This window comes from Phyllostomus hastatus, unplaced genomic scaffold, assembly GCF_019186645.2.
Source record: "Phyllostomus hastatus isolate PE091 unplaced genomic scaffold, TTU_PhHast_1.1 phas_scaffold_46, whole genome shotgun sequence".
Lineage (NCBI taxonomy): Eukaryota > Metazoa > Chordata > Mammalia > Chiroptera > Phyllostomidae > Phyllostomus > Phyllostomus hastatus.
The window spans coordinates 33101759-33127430 of NW_025334032.1; the positions used below are offsets into that span (position 1 = coordinate 33101759).

A 25672-nucleotide genomic window follows, 5' to 3' on the forward strand; every position below is an offset into this window, starting at 1 on the left:
TGCATCTTTTAACATTTAATCTTGAAACAACTCCCTCTTTCCATCTTAAAATAATGACAATGTAGACTGATGAATATGTAAAACACTGTGAGAAATTAGTTTATAAGCCTCTTACTTAACTGAAGTAGATTGTAGCATCTTGTGGCATTAAACTAGATCCATCCGAGTTACAATTAAGATAACCCTTGCTCTTCAAGATATTAATGTGTGAATACTTTGCATTTGGAGAAATCTTTCTACTTTATAAAAGCAGTTCTATGTAGAATGCACATAAAATATTTTCCCTCAAGTTCATCATATCTGGTATTCATAAGAAGAAACTTTACTTGAAGTTTCAGGAAAGTTCCATTCTCTGAATATAACACAAACCATCGAAATCTTGCTGAACTTGTTATTTTTACAGGCACTGTTTACTTGCTCCAGGTCAAGTCTAGATTTCATATTTCTGTCTAGAGCACACGTAAACCCACCGTTATCCATCTAGCAATGCCTATAGGTGTTTATGGGTGCATTTAGCCTCTTAATGGTTACTCAGGATGATCGGGGCCAGTCCATGGGAGACTATCATGAAGCCTGCCAGGGGTGTTTTTTAGCTCAACAGGAGCAGCAAATGTAGGCTTTCTTGGTCCAAATTACAAAGCTTCATCACCAAGACAAGCTGAACTGAGCCATGTGGCGGCAGTCTGACCCCGGCCAAACTCTGATCAGTTTTGGTGAGCTCTGGAATAGTAATAAACTACTAGCAGTTACCCACTGAAAGGACCAGTTGTACTTTTATCACTAATAAACAGTGGAAACACATTTTTAAAGAAATATTCTGGGGATCTAGAGTGCAAACTGTGATGGTGACAATGTAGTAGGAACTCTAATCCAAAATTAAAAATATCAGTTAGTGTCCTCAAGAATGCTCTTTTCCATCCGTTCTGTTTGAAAATGGGAGTGCATGCTTGCCCATAGCCTGAGCCTTTCCCATCAATAGGGTGCCCTTCCCGTCCCCTTGTACTTTAGGAAAACATGGAGCTAATGCAGCACAGCCGCGTGCAGAATATCTCGTGTGTGGCCACTCTATTCCACTAATAATTACTCCTAACATCTGCCCAGAGCCCATAATTTCATTCCCTGGGGATGAGATTGAATTCTAAGGCATTTCTAGTTCCAAGGAAAAGGAAGTTTTAATATAGCATTTAATTTCATTCCAAATTTTTTCTAAAGGTAGTTAGACATATCAAAGACCTCCTGGAAGTTCTGTATAACTATACAGAATTCCTAGGAAACTGTCAATAATTTTTTAAAACCTATATGGATATTGCTGTTATTATGAACTCACTATGAAAGAAAATATAGAAAATGTTGTGCTACTTTAAACCTCTGGAATTGTATCTTCTGAATGTCAAGTATTTTAAAGAAGTAAAAGGATACAGTATGGGTATAGCAGATGAAGCTGTAGGAGAAACAGAGTTACCAAGAGATAGAACGCTAGAACTGACAGAGAATCATGCCTTGAGCTATTTCTATAAGAAAGTTGTGGGAAGATTTTTGGCCAGGAGGGAAGATCATAGGGTAAAGAATCCTACCATCAGACTGAAGTCGATCTTTTGGGAGGACTGATAGTCCTTCTTTACCTTTCAGACATCCTGTCCTGCTTGTATGCATATATTCTTGTACAAACTTGGTAATATACAGCTAATACAGTAACAGCTAATATAGTAACCCACGAAGTGGGGTTTAGGAATTGAACTCACAGAACTAACTTCTTAGAAATTTTGTGGTGGTTTCTGTTTGAGTCCCATAACCAGAAAGCTGGATTCTCATTGATGACAAATTAGACCAACCCAGGCAGGGCCACAGTCAAACGTCTTGGTCTCCTGCTTGCCCCTCATTGTCCTGAACCTCACACTGAGAAACGTGCAGAGGAACTTCACCAGCAATGCCTACTCTTTGTTTTCTGATTTGCAGGCATTCATTTTTCCACTTCGCATTTGTGAAGTATCAGCATACCCAAACCAGCTTATCCACCTACAAAGTGAAAGATGAAATTCCCCTGTATAAACTGTGCAAGCAAAGAGAAGCCACAGTAATAAAGCTTACAAAACAAGGACTCTGCACACGGAAGTGGTGTGCAAATCAGCACAACAAGTAAATGTGTCGTTTTAATTCCACCTTGGTAAACATGCGTGCAATAAACTATGTTCAACATAGACCGCTGACTATGTAATAAGAATCTATTTTAGTAAATTTTTGTTTTTTCATTCTATCAGATTTTGCTCTCCCAGTGGGTTGAGAGAGAACTTATGTATAGTTTATAACTTTTCTCAAGTGACTAGTGAAAGCCTTTATACTTTAAAATATCTCAAGGAAACAACATTGCTGAAAGCATGTGAATAGGCAGAGTAGTTATTTAATGCAGACCTAAGTTTAAACAACCTATGCGCTCTATTATAAATAAATAAAATACCCAGGATCTGAGACTAGTTGAGCAAAAAAGTAGTTAAACTTGGTGAGATGTGAAATTAGGTTTTAATGCATGCAAAACACATTCCAATGCATATTTTTAGGTAGAGGTTGATTGACTTTTCTTAGTGCTTAAAATTAAAAATTGCCTTTAGGCAGTTAAGAACCTTGAGAGAGCTTTTGGTATTATTAAGCTCAAGCACTTATATTTACTTCTACCATGGAGCCATGTAAAGACCAACACTCCAGTCTCATTGAGGATCAATTTTTACATGGCCGCCTGGCAATATGGTTCCACACGGCCACCTCATCAGCTGCCCTGCCCAGGGTGAGCCCAGCACCCTACACAGGTGAATACACCCATGTTTTATACATCCCAGTCGTGTTTCAGCAGTCACACCAGCTCTCATGAATATTATATTAACAATAATAATTGAATAATAACTGATACATGGATGGATAGCTCTGTGTCAAGCATTGGTGACAGTAATACATAACTATCTCATTAGAGTCCCACAACATTTACGGGGTAGGTGCAGTTATTAATCCCATTTTACCCTTTGAGAAAATTGGCATTCAGTGAAGGTAAATAACTTGGCCAAGTTCGCATAGCTCATAAAATGGAGCTGGAAATGAATCCATGTTTATGTGGCTCCAAAGCCGAGCGAAGACAGAGAACATTGATACATAATTGACTCCTCAGAGGCTGTGAGATTACATTAGTTTCTCTTTCCCTGGTCAGGCTGCAACTCATTTTACTGCAAGTTTGCCATGATTGGGAAAGTAAAGATTTCTTCTAGTCAAATTAAAATCTGCTCAATAACTATGTATGCAGTACTTTTGTACAAGACACTTGGCTGAGTGGGTGGCTCTTATTGTAATATGTTTATCAGTTATTGTTTAAATTCATTTATGTTCAGACATGTATACTATACATTTAACTCTCTTAGAGATTATATGTGTGATTTACTGTCATAAGACTATTGTCCTTAAGTTCCTCATGTGCTTCTACAAAACATTTCTGTTTGCATATAGTTTTCAAAGACATGTAAGGGTGTGTTTGGGAAAAATACAAAATAACAATTATGAATTGTCTATGCTGAGTTGAAGTATGTTGATGAGTCGATATAGTTTATAAACTTGGATGCACACATTGTAAAGCCTCCACTGCAGTTGCCACTTTCGTATACTATCATTTACTTCCTACTACTCACAGATAAAAATAGAATGCCAAGTTCAGCAGAAGGGTCATTTGGGAAAGACACACAGTTCCACTGATGACTGTTGTATAGTGATGGGAATTTCACCCCAGGATGCAGAGAGAAACAATTCACATCCCAACAACCGTATGACACAATAGTGTGAGGGTCTCAGGAGCCGAAGCACAGCAGATGACGTGTTTACCTGAATGCTGACTGTTACCCACCTTGTTTAAATGAATACTGAACGAAACTGGTGGTTTAACTAAGAAGAAATCTCTCCTGCCTTGGCTATTTGTAGCTCAGTGGATTGAGCCTGGGCCTGAGAACAAAAGGGCCACCAGTTCCATTCCCAGTCAGGGCACATGCCTGGGTTGCAGGCCAGGTCCTCAGTAGGGGACGCGCAAGAGGCAGCCACACATTGATGTTTCTCTCCCTCTCTTTCTCCTTCCCTTCCCCTCTCTCTAAAAATAAATAAATAAAATCTTTTTTTTAAGTAATCTCTCCTGCACACATAGGTCATTTCTAATCAAATACTCACTTGTGTCTCATAACGACTTTCGAGGGAAGAGAGGTAAGATTAGTATCAGAAAACAACCTTCATTCAAAGGTTAATCAATTCAAGAAATACTCATTTAGTTCCTAGTATTGCAACACACTTGTTGGAGATGAAGCACATTTTTTAAATGTAAAAATAGTTTAATGATTGCTGCAAAAAAACAGAAACAAGAGATACTCATTTCATCAAACATAATCCTTACTAGCACCTTACATAAGGTTTTTTTTTAATTGTTGACAGGATTTCATTTCCCCTGCCTTTGTCTCCCGATCTGATCTCACTCACATGTGAAACCTAATGAACAAAATAAACTGATGAACAAAATAAAACCAGGGGCATACAAAAGCTTTTTATGGTGCCATTGAAGTATGTATCTGCAATAGAAATTTATAACTGAAAATAGAGATCTTAAAACAATTTCAAGAACAAATAGAAAACATCAATGCCTACTAACATACTTATCAACTGAAACAACAGGGCAAAATCACTTTTCTCAGTGTAGTCTAAACTATACACTAATCCCAGAGGTCTTGGAGGTAATAACTATATGTGGAATTGGTCTATTGAAAACATTTCCGTAGCTCTCTTTGGACAAACTCTCTGTTGAAATAAACAAAGTCCTACTCCAAACTTCCTGTTACCTAGTCTTACTCCAAAAAGTGTGAGAATCAGAGCTACTTAGCCAGCATGTCTACTTCATGTCCGTTACCTACAGCAGTGACTCACTGAGGCTAAGAGAGAGAATGTGGCGAACAGCGAGGCCACCGGCCTTGGCGAATGGACCCTGCCTTGTCCCCGCCTCTGATAGTCCGGGCCATTCTGGTCACAACCAGAGGCAATCTGCATCCCGTTTCTGCACCAGTTTGATTCAACTAGGGTATAAGCTTCTAGAAAATTGCATAAACTCTAATTGTATTTGCTCCAAGAAGCAGAAATCAATATGAAAAATCCCAAGGTTTCTCTGGGTTTGGTAAGAGATGGACAGTCACACAAAGTTATTTTAATCGCAAATGTGAGAAATCAAACCAGGCTAATGTGTGAATGGGGAGAGGGGAGGTTGAAGAGGAGCAGGAAGCGAAACTTCCTTCCAAGGGAAAATCATAAGACTCCAGAAAGGAGGGCACTCCCTCCCTCCTCTCTGTGTGGCTTCCCCACTCCTCAGCAGCAGGGGTCCACACTCACAGCTGTGCACTGTACTCGGTGCACTAGAAGTTTACTTTTCAACCATTTCGAATTCTGGCAACCCCCAAGTAGGCATAGGTCTACTTCCTCAGCAGCTAATTCAATATATTGCAGCTGGGGCAATACTGCCCACTAGAGTGAAAGTTTTAATCTGTGAAGACATTCTTCCTTGTCACAGTGATTTGGGGAGCCCTAAAAACCTAGCAACACTCGGCACCGTGGTATACTGCTGTGCCTTGAACTCACGTTTCTTTTACACTTGTTTCTTTTGTTTGCAAAAGCTCATGAATTTTTGCACAATTAATGAGCTTTCCAGGAATACAATGTCTGTGTAAGTGGAAAGAAATGCTGTGTATTATTTTGTTCAGAGTTGAGCAAGGGAGGCGATAGATACCCTGCCACCACCAGGAACATTTGAGGGGCATACACAACACAGCCCTGTCAAGCTTCCATGTTGGCTTTTGCAGTCACTGTATCCTAGCATTTACATATGAAATACATAGAATCTCTTAAAAAGCTTTCCTCTTATTTCCTTGTATTTCTCCTTTGTATTTCAATAAGGTCACATATTTTTGAAATCATGTATAAGTAGGTTATATTATCAAAGGATTTATAAAATAATGCTAAAGGGAGCTTTCTAAAACATTTTTTGCAAGTGAGTTATATTATCAACACATTTTATAGAATCATTTTAAAGGAGTATTGACAAAAACGATTTGATATAGAAGTATATATTGGATCCGCTACAGTTGACAATCTGATTATCTCATGCATTTACCAGGGAGAGAGAATCTCATTGGCTCAGCATGGTCAGACATCTCACCATGCTCCACATAGCTATGGTTAAGTAGCCAGACTGGAGAAATGAAAATAAAGTTGCTAGAAGTCCATCCTTAATGGTGCAGTTCAGCCCCAGAAATGCAGGAGAGATGTTTCTAATAATGACACAGGGTTGGCACAAGGATAACCCTCGGTTATACAAATCATGCCACCTCTCCCAACTAGCACTTCCCCGACTTTCGGAACGCCACCTCTTCTTTCCCCATTCCTTGTTACACAATGCCCTTAGCAGGGCCTGCCCTGTTCTCTGGTTATGCAGGACCTCGTGCCAGATTGCCCTACACAGGCCTTCTCCCCCAGTCATTCACTCCTTCATTCATTCAGTACAGTTGCGCACTCACTATGTATCAGTCACTGATCTAGATACTAGGAACAGAGTGAGCAAACAAGACCACTGCCCTTGTGGAGATCATGTATACTTTACAGGGGGAAAAACATAAACAGGAATATCCATAAAGGTTATATGAGACTGTGAAACTGCCGCAACAAGAACACCAGACATGATGATGTGAGAGGGAATAACTGGGAGAAACTTCTTCCTTTTTTGAAATGGAAAAGATCCTATCCTATGGATGGAGAGAAGGCATTTGAAAACAATTTTAAAAATTAAGATAGAAAAGAAAATGTAAAACTGATCATTGCCAACACTGTATTTTGGCTGCAGATAACTAGGATGTTATGAGGGTGTAGTTTGAGAAGTACTCTCTTAATCTAAAGGAATGTATCGATCTGAAAAATTTGAAAACAGTTATTCACAAAGATATACACACACCCCTACGCTCACTGCAGCATTATTCACAGTGGCTAAGACATAGAAACAACCCAAGTGTCCTTCGATAGATAATTGGATAAAGATGTGGTACCCATATACAATGGAATACTACCCAGTCATAAGAAAAATAACATACTATCATTTGTGACACAGATGGATCTTGAGAACACCATGCTAAGTGATATAAGTCAGACATAAAAACAGCCATATGACCTGGCTGGCGTAGCTCAGTGGATTGAGCGTGGGCTGCGAACCAAAGCATCGCAGGTTCGATTCCCAACCAGGGCACATGCCTGTGTTGCAGGCCACGGCTCCCAGCAACCGCACATTGATGTTTCTCTCTCTCTCTTTCTCCCTCCATTCCTTCTCTAAAAATAAATAAATAAAATCTTTAAAAAAACCCAACCATATGGTTTCACTCATATGTGGGATATAAAACTGAAAACAATAACAAGCAAGCAAGAAAAGTAAACAAACAACACTCACAGCCATAGACAAAAGAAGGATGGTTACCAGAGAGAAGCGGGAACCCAGAGGTAGTCAAGTATAAAGGAGTCGAATATACGGTGATGGAAGAAGGCTCAACTTTGGGGACGGGCATGCGATTCAATGTACAGATGACGAATCGCAGAAATGTCCATGTGAGACCTACATAGTTGTATCAATCATGTGACTCCAGTAAATTTAATTTAAAAAAACAACAAAAATATGATTGAAAGCTCAGACAATTCAGAAATATTTTTTCTAGGAGGGAGGGAAAATAAAGAATCTAAATCATATCACATAGGTTTCTTGTTATTTTACCAACACTTTGAGGAGATGACTCATGATGCCTAAGAATCTCTCCCTCTGAGCAGCCCGACATTGAGCTGAACTAGGATTACTGCCACTAATTCCTGGAACTAAAGAGCAAAGATATGGAAAATGGAAAAAAAAAATTCTCTTTAAACTAAATGTTACATGCAAAATTCAAAATCAACTTGCTGATGCAAAGTTTGCAATAAGATCTCAGCTACAGAAACTGACTTTCTATAATATTTTAAGTGCGCAATGTATTAGAAGTTGACTGCGGAAATGCAAAGAAGAAATTTCTCTGCCTGACCCAAAGGTGACATCTTATCCCATCACTACAGAGTAATGTTGAATCTACTAAAGGCCTAATGTAGCTAAGTATTAGTCACAGGAACTGGCTACTACTTACTTCATCATTTAGCTCATGTTTTTAGACAGTATTATAGGAGGTAACAGAAAAAAGCAGATTAAAAAACACTATTTCTTCCAATAGAAAAGTGTGCTCAACCATCAAATATTGCTAAACATACATCAACCCGGATGTAATAAATATCTAACATGTCAGAGGTATGGTATGTAGCATTATGTATGTAAAATATAAAACATAGTCTATAATCCTCAGTGTTTATACTTACATGTTTATATTTTGCATGGTTCAGATAGGATAAAGTTGGTTCCATGCTGCAACTTTGAATATATATGTATGTATATATACATATATACATGCACATACACACACATACATATATATGAGGTCTGTCCAGAAGGGATCCAGCCATGTAATATAAAAAATAAACATATATTGAAGAAGATACAAGATATAAGATATAAGAAACATTGTACATAGGCCAATGATGTCTCAGTCACCTTCAAAGTAGGCACTTTGGGACCTCCCACAGTTCTCCCAACTGCCAACAGCTGCCCCATCATATTCTCCTGAATCTCAGTGATAATCTGAAATCTCTTCCCTTTCAAAGGTGATTTTAGTTTTGAGAAAAGCCAGAAGTCATAGGGTGCCAAATCTGGGCTATAGTAGGGTTAAGTCACCTGGATGATTTGATGTTTTGCCAAAAACTCTGCACAAGACATGATGCATGAGCAGGCTTGTTGTCATAATGAAACTGCCAATCACCAGTTGCCCATAGCTGCAGCCTTCTGTAGAGGAATGATCAAGATTAGCACCAAATCTGATGCAGATGTATTGCTGTACTTGCTCAGTCATTTTGAATGTGATAGCCACACAGCTCACATGCTCACTCAACGGCATCTACCACCCTCACTGACTAGTACAGTGAAGTCATCATTGTTCACACATGCGCATTCCAGTCCACTCTCCTTGGCTGCCAGCTTACATCAATGTCATGCAAGCCATTCTTGTTATATTAAAAATGGTTGAACTTTTTCTGAACAAACCTCATATATGTGCATGCATACATATGATGTAAAAACAGCTATGTTATAATCACCATGAGTTGCAGTTGCTAGGCAAGTGTCTTAATAGGTAAACATAGCTTTACTATATAATGTAGAAATCATGCTCCTAGGTATTTCCAACTGAATTAACAACTAATGTCTACACTAACAAGTGCATGCAAATGTTTATAACACATCTATTCATAATCACTAAAATCTGGAGCAACCAAGATCTCCTCCAATAAGCAAATGAGTAAACAAACTGAAGAACATCCATAAAATGAAATGCTCTTCAGCAATAAAAAAGGAATAAACTGTTAAGCCAAACAAAGCTACAAAAAAGATGATGAAGTAGTTTTAGCAATCTCTATTAAAGACAGAGTCAATATTTTTTCATTCACAAAGATTTAGAAAACTTATATAATATTAACCTAAATGAATAAAAAGAAAATCACAAATAGGTCTATCATAGCAAAAAAGAGATCTTTGAAGTAGCTAAAGAGAAAAGAAGCACTATCTCTATAAAATGATACATAGACTAAGATATTGAAAGCAAAAAGATATTGAAATAATACCATCAGTATTCTAAAAAAAATAAACTGTTCATCTGGAGTTGTACATCCAGAAAAAAAATATTTCAAACATAAGGGTGAAACAAAGATATATTAATGAAATATCTCAAAAAAAAACAGAAAAAAATAGTAGTTGCTACCACTATGTATACTTCAGACATTAGAAAGTGGTTCCTGAAATAAAGAAAAATCATGAAGTAAGACAGTACCAAAAAATCCAAATCTACCACAAGTTACAATAAATATGAATAAGCTAAATGTGGTAAATGGTAAGGCAAACCAAATATATTTCTAAAATCTGGTTCTGTGCTGTTAGCAAGAGATAAATATAAAAGTTAACTATACAAAGATGTTGAAAATAAAAGGATGAAAGAAATATATATATACTATACTATATATACTATATATAGTGTGTGTGTGTGTGTGTGTGTATATATATATATATATATATATCTCAGAAACTGTGTGTGTGTGCATGTCAGAAACAATAACCAAAATAAAGTTGGTTAACAATTTAATGATATTAGTTAAAGCTGGTGTAGCTACATTAAAATCAGAAAAAAATTAAATTTATGGCAGAAATCATTGCCAGAGATAAAAGGTCATTACAATAATAAAGAGCTCAATTCATCCAGAAAATATAACAATTCTGACTTTATATGTATCTGATAATGTAGTCTCAAATATAGAGATGTCTGCAAGAACACCATCATAACAGAAAATTTTAACAACTGTCTTTCATAATTTATAGCTTAAACAAAAACAAAATTGTGGCAGATTAAAAAAAAACAGTAATAACAATATACTTAGCTAATAAGACTTGATCTCTAACAAGTAAAAAATATATACATTTTTCCAAGGAAATGCAGAACATTTAGGAATATTGAGTTTATACTGCCACTTAAACAGTTTTCACCAAGCCTCGGAAGATTGATATCACACAGACCATTTTCTCTACCACATACAATTTAGTTGAGAATGGATGGTGGAGTTAAAAGTACAAAGTCTGTAGGAACACAAAGGAAGAATCAACCATCACTTCCAGGGGCTAAGTATCAGTCAGCAAGTTAGAAGTCTGTCGGCAAAGAAACAGAATTGTATTCCTGTGCATATGCGAAAAGTGCATAGAGGATATTACAAAAAAAGGAGAGGAACTGGCATGAGCAAGGAGAAGTGAGCAGTTCATTGAAGTCGAGGTAGAATGTGGGTATATGTGGTACATGTATATATATATGTATGTGTGTGTGTACATATATACACATGAACATATATATGGGGGTGGGCCAAAGTAGGTTTATAGTTGTTTATATAGAAAAGACATGCAGGTTAAGACTGTTACAATAGCTTTACTAACTCAAAAGAAAGTCTCAGTGGCGCAGTGCACTTACGTTCAATCTCCTAAAGCCACAAATCGCTAGCCTTCATTGTTTACACGTTCCTGTAGTCCACTTCCTACATTCAAGGACAACTTGGCACAGAGACCTTCACAAACCTGCTTTGTGCACCTGTGTGTGTGTGTGTGTGTGTGTGTGTGTGTGTGTGTGTAAGGCAGGTAAGACAGTGGTCATAGACAGCCTGGAAATGAGCAATCTCAGTATCATGTCGTATCCAGTTGAAGAGTGTGGATTATAAAGTAAGCGACAGGAAATCAGTGAAGACTTTTAAGCAGGATTAAATATTATTATCTGACTCTAGAAGGAAAGTCTGGATATGTGGATTGTAGATGACTTATCAAATAGGCTGAAGAGAGGCATACTAGTTAGAAATTTTCAGGAAGCTGGCTGGTTACTTAATAAGGAAAATGTCCTTTGAAGAACCATTAACAGACCTTGCTTCCTAGAATCTCCCATTCCTGCAAACTGCATTTTCTTAAAAGCTCACTCACCGGCTATTGTTACCACCAGCCATCTTCAGACAGATGTTGGTTCTGCCTTCCCACTTTGATCTATAAATACCAACATTACCTTACTCTTATTACCCCATATTATAAGCCCCAAAGAGTGGCTAAAACACAGCTGTGATGATTAAGTTTTACTGAAAGACTACGGATAACAAAAATAAAACCATTTCAAAGGCATCGAACAAAGAGCTGAGCTTTATAGGTCACTGAATAACCAAGTTCACCAGATAAATGTGCATTTTGGAAAACAAACACTTGGGCCTATATTTATTGAGATTCCTTTCAGACCGGCCTCTCTTCCTAGTTAGGTTCCCTTCTCCGTTAGCACCCTGTCCTCAGGCCACCTTGCAGAGACAGAGCTGGCAAGTTCCCGCAGGCAGAGAATACTTTTGACTATGAGAAATCTGATCAAACTGTCAAAAATACAGAAAATCAGCTAAGAAAATTGTCAAACACAATTCATGATTCTGAGAGAGTGTAATGCAAGGGTTTCATGAAGCTAGAAAACCAAAATTTATCATCATTATTGCTAAAAACCCATAGTTTCCTTTCCCCAAATTTAAACGCTCTCGTCATAGCTAATCAGTGAAGACGATCATGTCTAGCTTCCAAAAACCATCTTTCCTTCATTTTTGAGGGTAACTGTGGGCATTTCTAAAAATCTCCACATCCCTCTTCATTCATAACCAGCCCCAGTCTTTTTTCCAGCTCCATGCTTCCCCAAATTATACCGAGATGACTTCCTAAACCTAAGAAAGAGAATGTATAAACCCATCCACAGTAATTCTAACCCCGCCCCTAATCCTAGGGCCACAGCTGCAAAGTCACGTTGGAATTCACTGCAGTATGGCCAGCATCACAGCAATCCGCCACCCCCGCCCCCGAAAAAAAAACCATGACTACTTCTTGAAACAAGAGAACATTAGACACAAATTTAGATTAGAGAAGAAGAAAACTTGATCTAGGGTGTCAACAGAAGGTGTGGTGGGAAGAACTCAGACTATGCAGGATGATAGCATGTCGATCAATCCAATGAGTAGGGTGAGTCAGTGGGATAAATGGAAAAGGGTCCTAAGAGCTCCAGCTTGGAAATGAACGGTGACATGCCAAACAAACAACATACCTCAGTGAAGCACACGTCTTGTCATGTAAAATGTAGACCCTGGGTTATTTAAAATCAAAGAGAAGGACAGAAAATCAGGTCAAGTCCAAGGTTCTCTTGAGGTATGAGCATAATATTTACTGTTTATGTTAAAGATTTTATTTATTCATTTTCTTTAGAGAGAGGGGCGAGAAAGAGAGAGAAAGGTTCATGTGAGAGAGGAATATGGGTCAGTTGCCTCTTGCATGTCTGGGACCCAGCCCACAACCCATGCATGTGCCATGACTGGGAATTAAACCCACGACATTTCACTTCAGGGAGCAATGCCCAACCGATTTATTATGGAAACTTTTCAAATATAAAGGTAGAGAATATAATCTACATAACTCCCACGTGTTCCTCACTCAGCTTCTATAACTGTTAACATAGGGCCATCTTCCTTTATCCACACCTATCCCTAGCTCCCCTTCCCGCACAGATGATTTTAAAGCGAATCTTATTTTTCAATGAAGCTTTAAATGACTATTAACTTCCCCACATTTTCGTTGATGTTTCTTCTTGTTACTTTTATTCATTTGTGCTCCAATGCGATTCACCAGAAAACCAGAAGTGGAAAAAATGGGATTTCAGCCTGTGGCATGTTGATCGCACTGTGCACGCTGGACAACACCGGAGTCCCACACTACAATTTTGAATGACCACGGAGTTTGATGTAGACTGGGTAGTGCGTCTCAGGAAACATCCAACATTGATACAAAACAGGCAAAAACATCATACTCTGAGCACATTCACAAATAATTTTACTAGAATGCGAGTCTACGAAATCAACTTGAAGTATAGCATTCACTAATCATCTGAGGCAGTGTGTTATCACGTATAATACTAAATTTTTAGCATGTTTGCATCATGTCTTTCTAAATGTTTCTGGAATTTTTTTCAGGGGCATGTTAATAAGAAATGCATTAAAAGAAAACACACAAGAAACACTGCTAGTTACCAATGTTAAACATTTTTAAGCCAGTTGTGTTTTTATTTATTATGTATTAAGAGCTGTTCTTGTTTTAGGAATCAAGTGAAATAAATGTATATATTTGTACACATATATGTAGCAACATATTTGTATTTATAAAATGAAAGGTTTGTATGGTAATTGTATTCAGAAGAGAATGAACTTCAACTTCACTTGCCACATATCAAGAAATATGTTTAACTTAATCCAGCTATGTATTCCCAGCCATGATTATAATATGCCTGTAATTTCTCCCAGGAATGACCTCATGATGAGGATCTTCATCATTAAGACCCAAGACAGTGCACAGAACTGCTTCCTCTTGGAACCACGACAAAGCATCAAATGCCAAAACTTGATGAGATGAGATAAAGTATTTCAAGTCTAACTGCCTCGGTGGCTTCGAGCAATCAAGTGATCAAAACATTGATTTTACAAACTGGATCTAAAAAAAGTTCAACAAAATGCTGGTTATAATGATCTCATTAATTTTAACGCTCCATAAAATAATGTCTCCATGCCCGGCAAAAGTAACAGGCATTAAAAAGGCAGAGACTTACAAATGTGGGTGATCATTTTCCACAAAGGCCAATTTGATTACAATAAAAATAATAATGATGATTTCAGGCAGAACGTCTTAGAACAAGTAAAGGTTCTGATAATGTGAGTGCTAATAGCTGCCTTTTACTCTAGGAGTTGAGTGGGGGTCCTTTTGTGGCAAACAGGTTTACAAGTTGCGCAGCTGTTACATGCGGTGGAAGCCACGCCCACAGCATGGGCACATACAGCACGTCAAACTCTGAACTGTGCAGCCCTTGGCCAATTAAAGGAAACGCATACAGAGGTACAAGCTGTTCAGAAGAGATGTGAAATACTGAGGCATGCCCACTGAAACATTATGAAAATAATTGAGCCTCTGCAAAAGATCTTAATAATCTTTAGGTATATAATCACTTATAACCACTAATTCTTTATACAAGTATTTAAGAATAGTGAAAGTATTTTGAGAGTAGGAATTAGGTTAAGACACAAGTATATTTGTTAGAGATGGGCCACAAATCTCCCCCTAAGCTTTCAAGCAACTAAGGCAAAGGGGCAGTATAATGAGCTTCATGATTGAAAGGGTTCATAAGATTAAATACCAAACCAGTTTCGTAGAAGTCTAACTAATTCCAGTACACAGACTAGATATAATTTCTCTTTCATGAGTCCCATGTTGAGAGGAAGGTAGAGACCCAGAACATAATGCAGTAAGTCTTAAGTAAGCTATTTCTTTCCTTGAATGAGTCCGCTTCTCCTTCTGACTTGGGTTTTAAGAGACTCGTGGACTCTGAGTAGATATAGAACTGTGTAATCACAATGACAACAGTATTTTCCATTTATGACACTGATTTATTATATATAGCATAGTTCACACACACACACAAAAATCTTGCTTATAGCAGCTGAATTGGTTGTTTTTACCCAAGAAAGAATCAAAGGCTCTTTTATCTTAGGCATATAATATGTATTTTTCTAACCATTCTATAAAATACATGGGAGTTTAAAAGCCAATGTGAAAAGAAGTTAGGCAATGATAATGTGGGGGTTAGTACATGAAGCTCTACATGCCTCCAGAAAAGAAGAATATAGTAGGCTCTGAGCGCTTACCAATTTCAAGTTTGCACTTTTACCTGTTTCGGAGTAACCAGAATGTGTGAGACATACAGCCATTAATAATTCAGCGGACACACTGACAAAGCAGATACGCTTATGCAAGGCCCTAGCAGTTTAAGTCAACCTGATCCATAACCCAGAAGGCAAAACTCAGCTCAGCCTGATTATAATCTCTTCTCCATGTCACTTAGCAGTCACTTGGTGAATGATGGAAACTGTGCTTCTTTGAGGGTCTTCTAGAGGAACGCCAATACCTAGTTCTGATGATGAAAGGGAAGAGATGCAAGAAAATGACAGGTCTTAGGGAGAAAATATGTGTTATTAGATAAATCATACCCTTTAGTTAGACTCTTAAATGTGGAGACTTGCAAAGGTTTTGAAAAGCATTCCTCAAAAAAGGTATTATTCAATATTGACCCCATTATGAATATAAAAGAAATGTTTCTCCAGAATAATATTGAGTTATCTGTATATCATCATTTGTAATTCCCAGTATAAATACAATTTGGAAAAAATGACACAAAAGATCACATTAAGATTCAAAACTAAATTTATATTACAATCACACTTAATTCTGTTAAGTCTTTAAATTTTTATTAAGAATTGTAGTTTTATTATGGATTAAATTGTGTTATTTATATCCAGATTTTTGGGATATTGTAAAAGCTAAGCATTTAATAATGTTAATGTAAGTATAATCATTCAGATCTATTTTTTTTTATTTCAAGACCAATAATTAATTAACTCCAAATGTACTCCAGGCTGGATTGTTAAATCCATGTTAGAGGTTAAGTCCAATTTACATTCCTAAAAAAATCAAAATTATTTGCAGTGATCTAAGAGGTAGAATAATGAAGGAGAATAGTGGAGTTGGACAAGATTCTTCGTGTTTATTTTAAAGGATTGGTACAGGTTATCAAACTGTTATCCAGTGGCCTAAATTCATGGTTTATCTATCATTTTCTCTTAGTGTTTTATTTATAAATATCAACCAATGGTAACTCAGTTCAAAGGAACCGATTAGGAATGAGTATCTTAGTTGAAAATAAAATGTGAAGCGTGAACAGTATTCTGTGCAAGAGTAAATACCCTGACTATAGCTCAAACACCTTCACTTTGATTTGAAACTTCTGCCACCAAAAGTTCTAGGAACTTCCTGCAGTTCTGGCCTGCGTGCTGGATAAGAGCATAGTATTTGGAAACAGAGGGCCTGGGTTTGAGTTCTCATTCCACTATTCACTCACCTCATGATCCTAGGCATTTCAGGTGATTTTTCTGGGTCTCCATTGTGGTACCCATAAACCGAGAATACAGTTGTCATCAGACAAACCTCTTATCATGTTCAGACAAGGTAATACCTGGGAATTTTTTTTAAAAAACTATTTGAACTTTATCAACTTGAAAATGATTTTCAACCAGGAGGGCACACACAAAAAAAGTCATTCTCAAAAATTTTCTCAGACTTACAAGATAAGAGACCGATGCTCTGAGGTTTTCACCGGTGTTTCTCTGTCCTACCATTCTAGGCAGTGTCCTGGGGCCAACTGTGGGGCCAGCGGGAAGCAGAATGGATAGAGCCCCTGCCCTGTCTTGCCCCAACTGGAGCTCTTCCCCTCTTCTTGGTTTCAGATATTGTGGGTGTTTGGAAGACATCTTTTGAACAAATTCTTCAGCTAAAAAGGATTACGATGATAGCCACGAATCAAATGCAAGCCCCGCCCTGCCATACCACCATCCCCTGAGAAACCTGAGGCAGAGGACAGTGGCATGTGCCCAAGATGCCACCTCTGGCAGACAGCAAAGCCCGGGTTTGTACGTCAGCCAGCTCACGGCCTTTTCCACCGCACAAGTCACTCCCCCTAATGGTGACAAATTGTTAGATCTGGGGTGAGAGCTTTGGTTCTTTGGGGTGCCTGTGACTTTTGACTCCTGCTGAACTTAATTTTGGTGTGAGGTGATTATTTCAATGAATGTCGATGGCTGAAGCTTGAGCTCTTGTTTCACAGATGGACATCACCATGGCAATTAAAGCCTTTCTGGCTGGATAACGAAATCCCTTATTGTTAAAGCTTCTGATGTCAGGTTGGCACAGAGCACTCCAGATAACCTATTTAGTACCAGCAAAGCCATGCAACTGCTACAAAACATGATCAGTATTTTTCAGAGTGAATCTACAATAATACTGTTTAGGAGGGTCAATAAAATTCTCGAGTCGTGATGCTATTTTTAATATTTAGGGTGCAAGCCTGTAATTCTCTTGAAGGGATGGATGGTGGTCCTCAAAGTTGCTCATTCTATGGTTCCCCTAGATGTCTCTAGTAAGATTTATTAAGGTTATAAGGTTGTCTCATGCTTCTAAACACTTGTCATGAAAAAGAAAAGAGACAAAGTAGTGAAATAAAAACTTAGATGTTAGTATATTAAAATCTACATTTAGGTAAAACAATACAGCTGACTTTTAGTCACAGAGATTTCAAAGCTAAGAATTTTACCACAAATCAAGCACAGTTCTCAACAATTAAACGTATACACCTTTATTTTAATACATACACATTTATTCATTTATACAGTTGACCTATTTAAATGCATGGACTCAAAAACTTCACAGAGATTTGAACAAAAGTGCATGGTCATTTTCCTTAACAACTTAGAGTTGTAAGCTCTGCCAAATCGTATTTTAGCTGAAATTCCAATACAGTAAGAGAAGCACTAAATATCATAGAAAAGGAATGCCCCTAAAGACACAAGCTGATTTATTATTGTCTTACAGCATTAAGCCATCTTGTAGAGCTGTGAATTTGAATCCATAAATCTTCAAATATTCTTTTAAGTGGACCTTCAAAATTTGATGTATTTTCAACTGGTAAAGTCTGTAGATCAGCAAAGCTCCAATAGCCAGTGTGGAGATTGGAATACATGCTAGTGATGACAGTGGGCCACTAATGATTTCCTTAGCAGTCATTTGCACAACTTAACTCAAACGTATTTTTCTTAATTCTTTTCCACTCATATCAAAAGTGTTCCCTCACTGCTCCTAACTGCATTAAAAAAGCATGTATCACTACTTCTACTTGCAATTCATTTCAACTTCAATGCAACAAGCCTATTCTTTGAATACAAAGAAATCAAGGTTAACTGTTGGTACATCTTCATGACTGGTCCTCTTACCAGAAGAGAATTAGAACTAGACCTGGATGGAAGGAAGTTTTAATTCTTCTAGATGTGAAACAGGTCAAATCATTCAGTATCCACAAATATGTTTCCTTCTTCTAAGCCAAGAAATGAATATGTAAGGCAGATTGCTAAAAATATGACATTTGTTAGAGTGTACTATTTTTCACTATGGGATGACTAGCAAAAAATACCACCTACTTATACTCATCATAACGCCTCCTACACTGCAGCAAGCCTGACTTTCCTGGGCTGAGTATCTTATTGATGAAAAGAATTTTTTTTAGAATTCTCCTAAGCACCAACTCTCTTATTTGATTGAAATTATAGATGACTGCACTATGAGACTTGGTTTAAGGCCTCAGCAATTTTGAATCAACCACTTGTTAAAAGACCTATGCAATTTTTTTTTGCTAGATTATTATTTCCCACCCATGCAACTTTCTTAATGACCTAATTGTATTATTCTGGGAAGCTTTTTCTTGTCTATCTAGGGCAAGTGTCAAGTTCTTAATAGATGAAATTTTACTTTTATCAGAGAGATAATATTAAGCATCAGTGACTGGACTACATTTAATTAACTCAAACAAATACAATTACATGTATTGAAAAGTTGTTTTATGCATTTCAGGGTCTACTACATAGTTTATAATTTCTGTATCTTCCAAAATGATAATTAAGAATGCATTTCAGAAGGATATTGTTTACATTCTGCAAGTAATAAAAACACCCATTTTAACTTCTAGCCATTCATTCCATTAAAGCAACAGTCCTGACAAATAAGTAAACACCAGGATCAAACAACATTGCAAAAATTGTGCTGCTCAATTTTGTGTTTTATGCTTTTGATCTTAAATTACAACTACCTACAAATATACACCTAGCATCTGAAAGAATACTTTCTCGATTGCCAAACTAATACAGTGAATTAACACTTGTATTTCAAAAGCTCAGTTAAAGAATCATCAAAGTCATGTGCAATATTTAAATATACCCATTTACTCAGCCTACTATCTCATAAATAAGTGCTACAAAAAGCAAATTTATAAGTGTTAGCTCTAGAAATTAGCAGCGTTCTCTGTTCCAGGCCATCGTATGTATACATTGTTTAAAAGAGGGGACAACAACAGAGCTAAAATAAAAGCTAAAGTGATTATTTGAAATACCAACTCCTCAAAGAGCTCAATAACTCAGAGGGATTCCGATAGAGGGCATTTTATCTAACATCAGTATTCATTAACACCCACATTTCCAAAGCAGTAACCCATATTTTGTGTTGTTTGATGTTGTTTCTTCTTTAAAACAAACACCAGGGCAAAATCCAGGCAAAGTTTACACATTTATTGGCAAAAGAGAGAGACAGAGATCAAAGGGAAAGGAACAGACAGAAATTCTTTGGATGAGCACTCTCTCCCTGTTCAGCACCGACCTGTTTCATCAGGCACTGGAGTGAAGACCAGAAGATGAAACACGCTCACCTTCATTAGCAAGTCCTGCACACGTAACTATATTTTACTTTCCCAGCAGTAAATCTTTTAATATGCAGAGTATGTTCAGTTCTGTGATAATGGCAGCCATGGCTTAACACTTCATTATTAAACCTTATTTTCAGTTTAAAAACTTGCAAAAAACAACACCATTGACTGAACAGAATATTTTTAAAAATTGATGTTCATACACGCAGCACAACGAATGTATATTTCTGTTTAAAATCTCCTAAAGAGAAGAGACTTTACTGAAAAGATAAAGCCTTAGCCTAATCTTTCTTTCCTAAAACCTAAGGTAAGCAACTTTACCAACTAATGACGCCAGTGGTCTAAAATTAAGCCAAATGGTATTCTCATGTACACTTATTTGTTTATCCAATTTCAGTGAACATTGGTTTTCTTTTCATGTCATTTAAAGCATCACAAAAACAAAAGTTCTTATGTGGACTGGCCTTAATGGAAGCATCCTTGGAGCATGGGAGAAATGTCAACAAGGAACTCATGTCAACAGTAAGTATCCCTAGCTCTCCCCGCCCCCTGCCCCTCTCTGCTGACCACCATGAGGGTCTCCTCAGCAAGACGCCACCAGAGAATAACTTCCAGGGGAACTGTCTACAAAACCCAAGCCAACGGACTCTGCTGGTATGAGGAAAGCCAGGTGAGGTCTTCCACACGCGGTGGCCCACCTGCACAAAGTCTACACGTGCCAGAGTGCAGGTGTTCCAGAGCCTTCGTGTTCCACAAGGGTAGTCAAACCTGACAACACAAATTTATTTCCCTAACTGGAAGCTCTCATTTTTCTTTTACACGAAGCTTGACTACCTTTCCTTTCTTGCCAGTTTTGACTCTCAGCAGGGGCTTGCCCCGACATAACTTTTCAGCAACCTCAACAGATCTTTGCCTCTAACACCTTTTGTGTCTTCCCAGTCATTGCCAGTGCAGACCCTTACACCCAAGTCCTTTCCACTTCCATCCTCTGCTGCTCCTCCCCAAAGCCTGGCACACCCTGGCTGTGAGAATCTGAATGTGGTTTTGGGGTTAAGCTAGGATCTTCTTCTAAAGTTGACATAAGTTTCCACAGTGGGTTTGATCTTCGACTCATTTAAGTGGGGCCAGGGTTCAGTGGGGAATAAACTAGTAGGCAACTAATAGGATATCAGGGGAAATGATGATCCCTAATCATTTTCCCTTCCATTTCTCGCAAACAGCTTTCCTCTGTGCCATACCCTATGTTTAACAAAAAAATAATCTAGAGACTTTGCCTAGCATGAAATATACATCACAGACCTGTGTTCTTTGCACCTCAGAACCTACGCAGTGACTGGGATGGCTGGGAGAAGGGAGCAAAGGATCCTTTGGTACACAAATGCCATGTGTCCTATGTCAGTGTGGTACAGGGATAACAGGAGGTCTCTATTCCAGGCCAAGGTTAATTGACTGCAACCTTAGCCATAACAGAAACTTGTTGTTCCCCAGCTTTAACTGGAGGAGCAAATATGCTTCATCTCTACTTCCCTTTTTCCAGCGAACCCAGAGTCTTAATGAAGTGGCAGGTAAGTTCTGATCCTCCCCTCCCCACCGCCTTCACCTGCATCAGCCCAACACCAGACGGCATTGCTCCGTCCCTTCTCCCTTCTTCTGAGTAATCAGAGCACCTGGGCAGGAAACCTGGGCCCCACATGCCAGGAGAACGGGGTTCCTGGGCTGGGCATGTTCCGTGGCCGTGGCAGGGTCAGAGAGCCGGCTGCAGATGGAGCCTTTGGCCCTGCACAGGGGACTTCTCCAACGCCCTCAGCTTACTGGGCAAATGCATTCCTCTGACATTTCCGGGAAAACCTCTACTGGTCAAGTTTCCCCAGTGGGTAAGGGTGACTAAAATCCTCACCTGAACAAAGAGTCCATCTGGATTGAATCTCTAATAATAGATGAATAAACTTGGAAGCAACATACTAGAGTGCAGAAAATGCCTAGTGATGAGGAAGGGTGACGAGTATAAAAGGATGGATGTTCCCTTCCCGCTTTTTCATTTCCAGTGAGCGGGACATTTAAATTATTTTCTGGTTTGTTGTTGTGTGTGTGTGTGTGTTTTAAACAAGCATTGCAGGCAGCAGTGGGTAAACCCCACAGGCAGAGGGGTAAACTGTCAGTCTGTACGTTCCCCCCAGCCAGCCCCTCGCAGCTGAGCAGGGACCCTGGAGGGAGGGGGCGCAGTGGGGGTACCCGGGTGGGCAGCGGGGGCTCCGAGCTGGTGCGGGACAGTGTGCTCCGACAGCAGGGGAAAGGGACACAGGGAGCCTGCCCAGGCGACTATCCGGGCCCCCACCCCGCAGCCCAGACCAGCTCTAGCCTCCTCCCCACTTCCTAGACCCGCTGCCACGCCAGGACCGTCAGAGACCACGGTCCTGGGTGCCGGCATCGCCTGGGCCAGCAGGGGACCTCTCCAGTCCTCTCACGTGCTGCCAGTCTATCCGCTCCCCACCCCATCCCCCCCAGGGATGTTCTCGAGCAGGAGTTCGCACCCAGGGCCACGCAACTGTGGGTGAGACCTGGCCAGCCGCGGGGGGAGAGAGGGTCTGGCTAAGTGCTGGAATGGAATAAGCGGCCGTGAATCTCCCAGCGGAAATAGGCTGTCCCCGTGCAGGCCGGGGCAGAAGCGCTCCGGGAGTGGCCAGAGGAGGCAGGGTGGCCGCCCCGCTGGGGCAACTTCGCCGGGCAGCCAGGCGACAGCGGTCAGAGACTGCGCTGCCACCGCCACGCTGCCCGGAGCGAGGGTACGGCGGCGCCGGGTCTCGTGCCCTAAGTGCTGCTGTAACTGAACCGGAGGACAGGGTGACTGCTGTCGGGAGGAGCCGGCAGGGAGGGGAGCCCAGCCCGGGCGCGCCAGCCACTCCGGAAAGCCGCCCTCCACGTCCTCGACCCTGGGAAGGGTGCCTGCGCTCGGGGACGCTTCGCTCCAAGAGCCCCCTGGCCGTCCCACGGGGCCACCAACTATTCCAGCAGCGCGAGGAAGAGGCAGAGAAAAAAGAAAGAGAGCAGAGGAAAGAGCAGGGAGCGCCGGAGAGGAAGGAACGGAGCCGTCCGGAGGACCACGTACCTTGAGCTCCTCGATGTCCAGGCTTGTTGATCTGTCCATGGAGCGAAACTGGAGGAAGTGGAGAGGAACCGGGCAAGTTGTACCGAAACACAATCTAGTCTTTCAGTCTCCAGCCTAAACTCAGCTTTATCCTCCTCCAAGCCCCGGCAGCTCCTCTCAGTCGCATCTCCGTGATCACGCCGCCTCCACCGGTTAAAAATGATGAAAATAAATAAACGATAATTATAATTCACTTTGTTTTACTTCCTCAAAAATTTAGTGACAGGTGATCTTGACCGTGGTGCAACGCAGCTCAGTTGAATCAAGCAAGGGTGGGGTGTGTGTGTGTGGGGAGCGGGGGGGGGGGAATCCACGCTATTTAAGATTACTTCTTCTGCAATAAGCTTAGAAACCAGCGAATTGCTGCATCCCAAGAAAAAAAGCGGCTCCCCTGGACAGCATCATGCGGCAAATTTCAAGCAAATGTGTTCAAACTGGAGCGAAGTGTCTATGATGAAAGCCTTCCTCCGCCAGGCTGACTCGGGGAGCTAATTTCGCACCCTGTGAGTCCCAGGCTTCAGCAGTGCTCTCAGTGTCTCTGGCGAGATCACCAAATCCCCGAAGTCCTGCAGAAGACTTAAAAAAATGTCTTGCAGCCGAGAGGTATTCTCTCAGTGGAGAAAAGAAGATAAAGTCTGAAGGAAGCGTTCTCCTTGGAAGGTTATGCTAAAAGAGTTGGGAACATAGGAGGTGGCTCCTACAGAGGAGAGGAAAGAGAGAGAGAGAAAGCCAGAGAGAGAAAATTTTTCCTTCCTGCTTTGCTGTTCTACTGGCCTTCGCCACCAGGTGACTGACTGCACTTCTCTCTTCCCACAGCCAGCACTAAGGGGATTTCTCTCATCTGTCAAAAAGCAACATTTCCTCTCCAGACAAATACTATGCTGCTGGGTCTTAAAGACTGCCCTCTGCCCGGAATCCACTAGGTGACAAGCATTTTAATTCATTTCCCATGTCTCCTCATCGTCTTCCCGTATCTGGGAAGAACATGCATGTTCTTGTATTCATGCACATGTATTCACGTCTCTGCTGCTTCCAGGGCCATGGAATTTTTCCAACTTAAGAAAGCCTTTTAAAGAAAGTGACAAATAGAAATATTAAAGGAAATTTCCTGCAGTAATGATTCTTATGGTAAAGCAATCTTTTATTCGCATTTTTTTTCTTTAAATAGACAGTGAGCATTCAGTACACTTAACTTGTAGGGTGTGCATTTAGGGGGAAAGGCTCATTTTCTTCATTTAAATGTCTCAGTGTTAAAGCTTGACTTTTGAAAGGATTTGAACAGTCTCCTTTTCTTTTATTATGACACATAAGCTAGTGAGACATAAAAATGTTTTTTGATTCAGAAAAAGAGCTGAGTAAGTAATTAAATTTGTTTCTAAAAAATATCTTTTTTTTTTTTTTTGCAGATTTAGAGGTTCTCCATCCAGTCTTCTGGGCTCTGCCTCTCACTTCACCTTCGCCCTCCTCCCTGTCTGTCCCCCAGCCACACGGTCTACCTGTGCACCTGCCGCAGGCTCTTGTCCCTCATTCAGGACAGCGCTCTCGCCCTCCTCGCAAGTTCAACCCTCATGCTTCAGACTAAACTCACCTGTTCACAGAGGATTTTCCTCAGGTGAGTCCCTCAGGTATTTTCCTCCTCTGTCGTGTCTTCATAGCAGTCAGTTCAGTTTATCACTACTGAATTTGTGCATCTGTGATCTATTTGTTTGTCTAATTCTTCCAGTAGACCACGAGCTCTGGAGGTCAAGCTCTGTACCTTTCTTATTCAGCAATATATCCCAGGAGTCTAGCATGTACTAAGCACATAAAAATGCCTGGGATAAACAAGTATGTCTGGGAAGAACCTCTAGTGGTCACCATTCTAATGTCTAAACTTTCATGACTTCCTCTCCCTCTACACACAAATGCCAGTTTACCCCCTCCCAGTCTGCAGAAAAGCCTAGAAGGCTCAGCTTTATCATCAAGCTTGAAGAGTTCTTTAGTTTAAGCCTGTTCTCTTCCAAAAACTTATCAAAGCTAGCTTTCTTTCAAACTTTGACTTGTGTCTACAGCTTTCCAGGTTAACACCAAATACACGATAGTCCATAATTAGCAGATCTGAACATCAAATTCTCAAAATAAATTTTAAATATTCATTTTACATAATTATTTTACATAATATATGATAAAATATCAGGTTTCGGGTTGAGAGCAAATGAACTTATATAAAATGTATAACGCTTTAATAACTTCGTTTCCAAAAATTATCAGCAATTCAACATGAATACCAATTATGTATGGTTTTTAAAGTCAAGTTTTTCCATATAAAGTAATTTTACATTTCCTATCAGCTTGTTATGGCCTAAGCTTTAGAAAAATGAATATAATAAGCAAATTTATTTTGAGCATATTGATAGTGATAGTATCTCTTAGATCACTTTAAAATTTGCAATTG

General features: G+C 39.6%; 1 protein-coding gene across 1 annotated transcript in view; it reads right to left on the reverse strand.

Moving 5' to 3' along the window:
- Window positions 1-24017, reverse strand: part of SGCZ (sarcoglycan zeta) — a 664156-nt gene extending 640139 nt beyond the window's left edge. The window contains exon 1 of the mRNA XM_045821509.1: window positions 23200-24017. Coding sequence (XP_045677465.1) covers window positions 23200-23238 — 39 coding nt within the window. The 5' untranslated portion in view covers window positions 23239-24017. The remainder of the gene's footprint in view (window positions 1-23199) is intronic.
- Between the last annotated feature and the right edge of the window lie 1655 nt (window positions 24018-25672).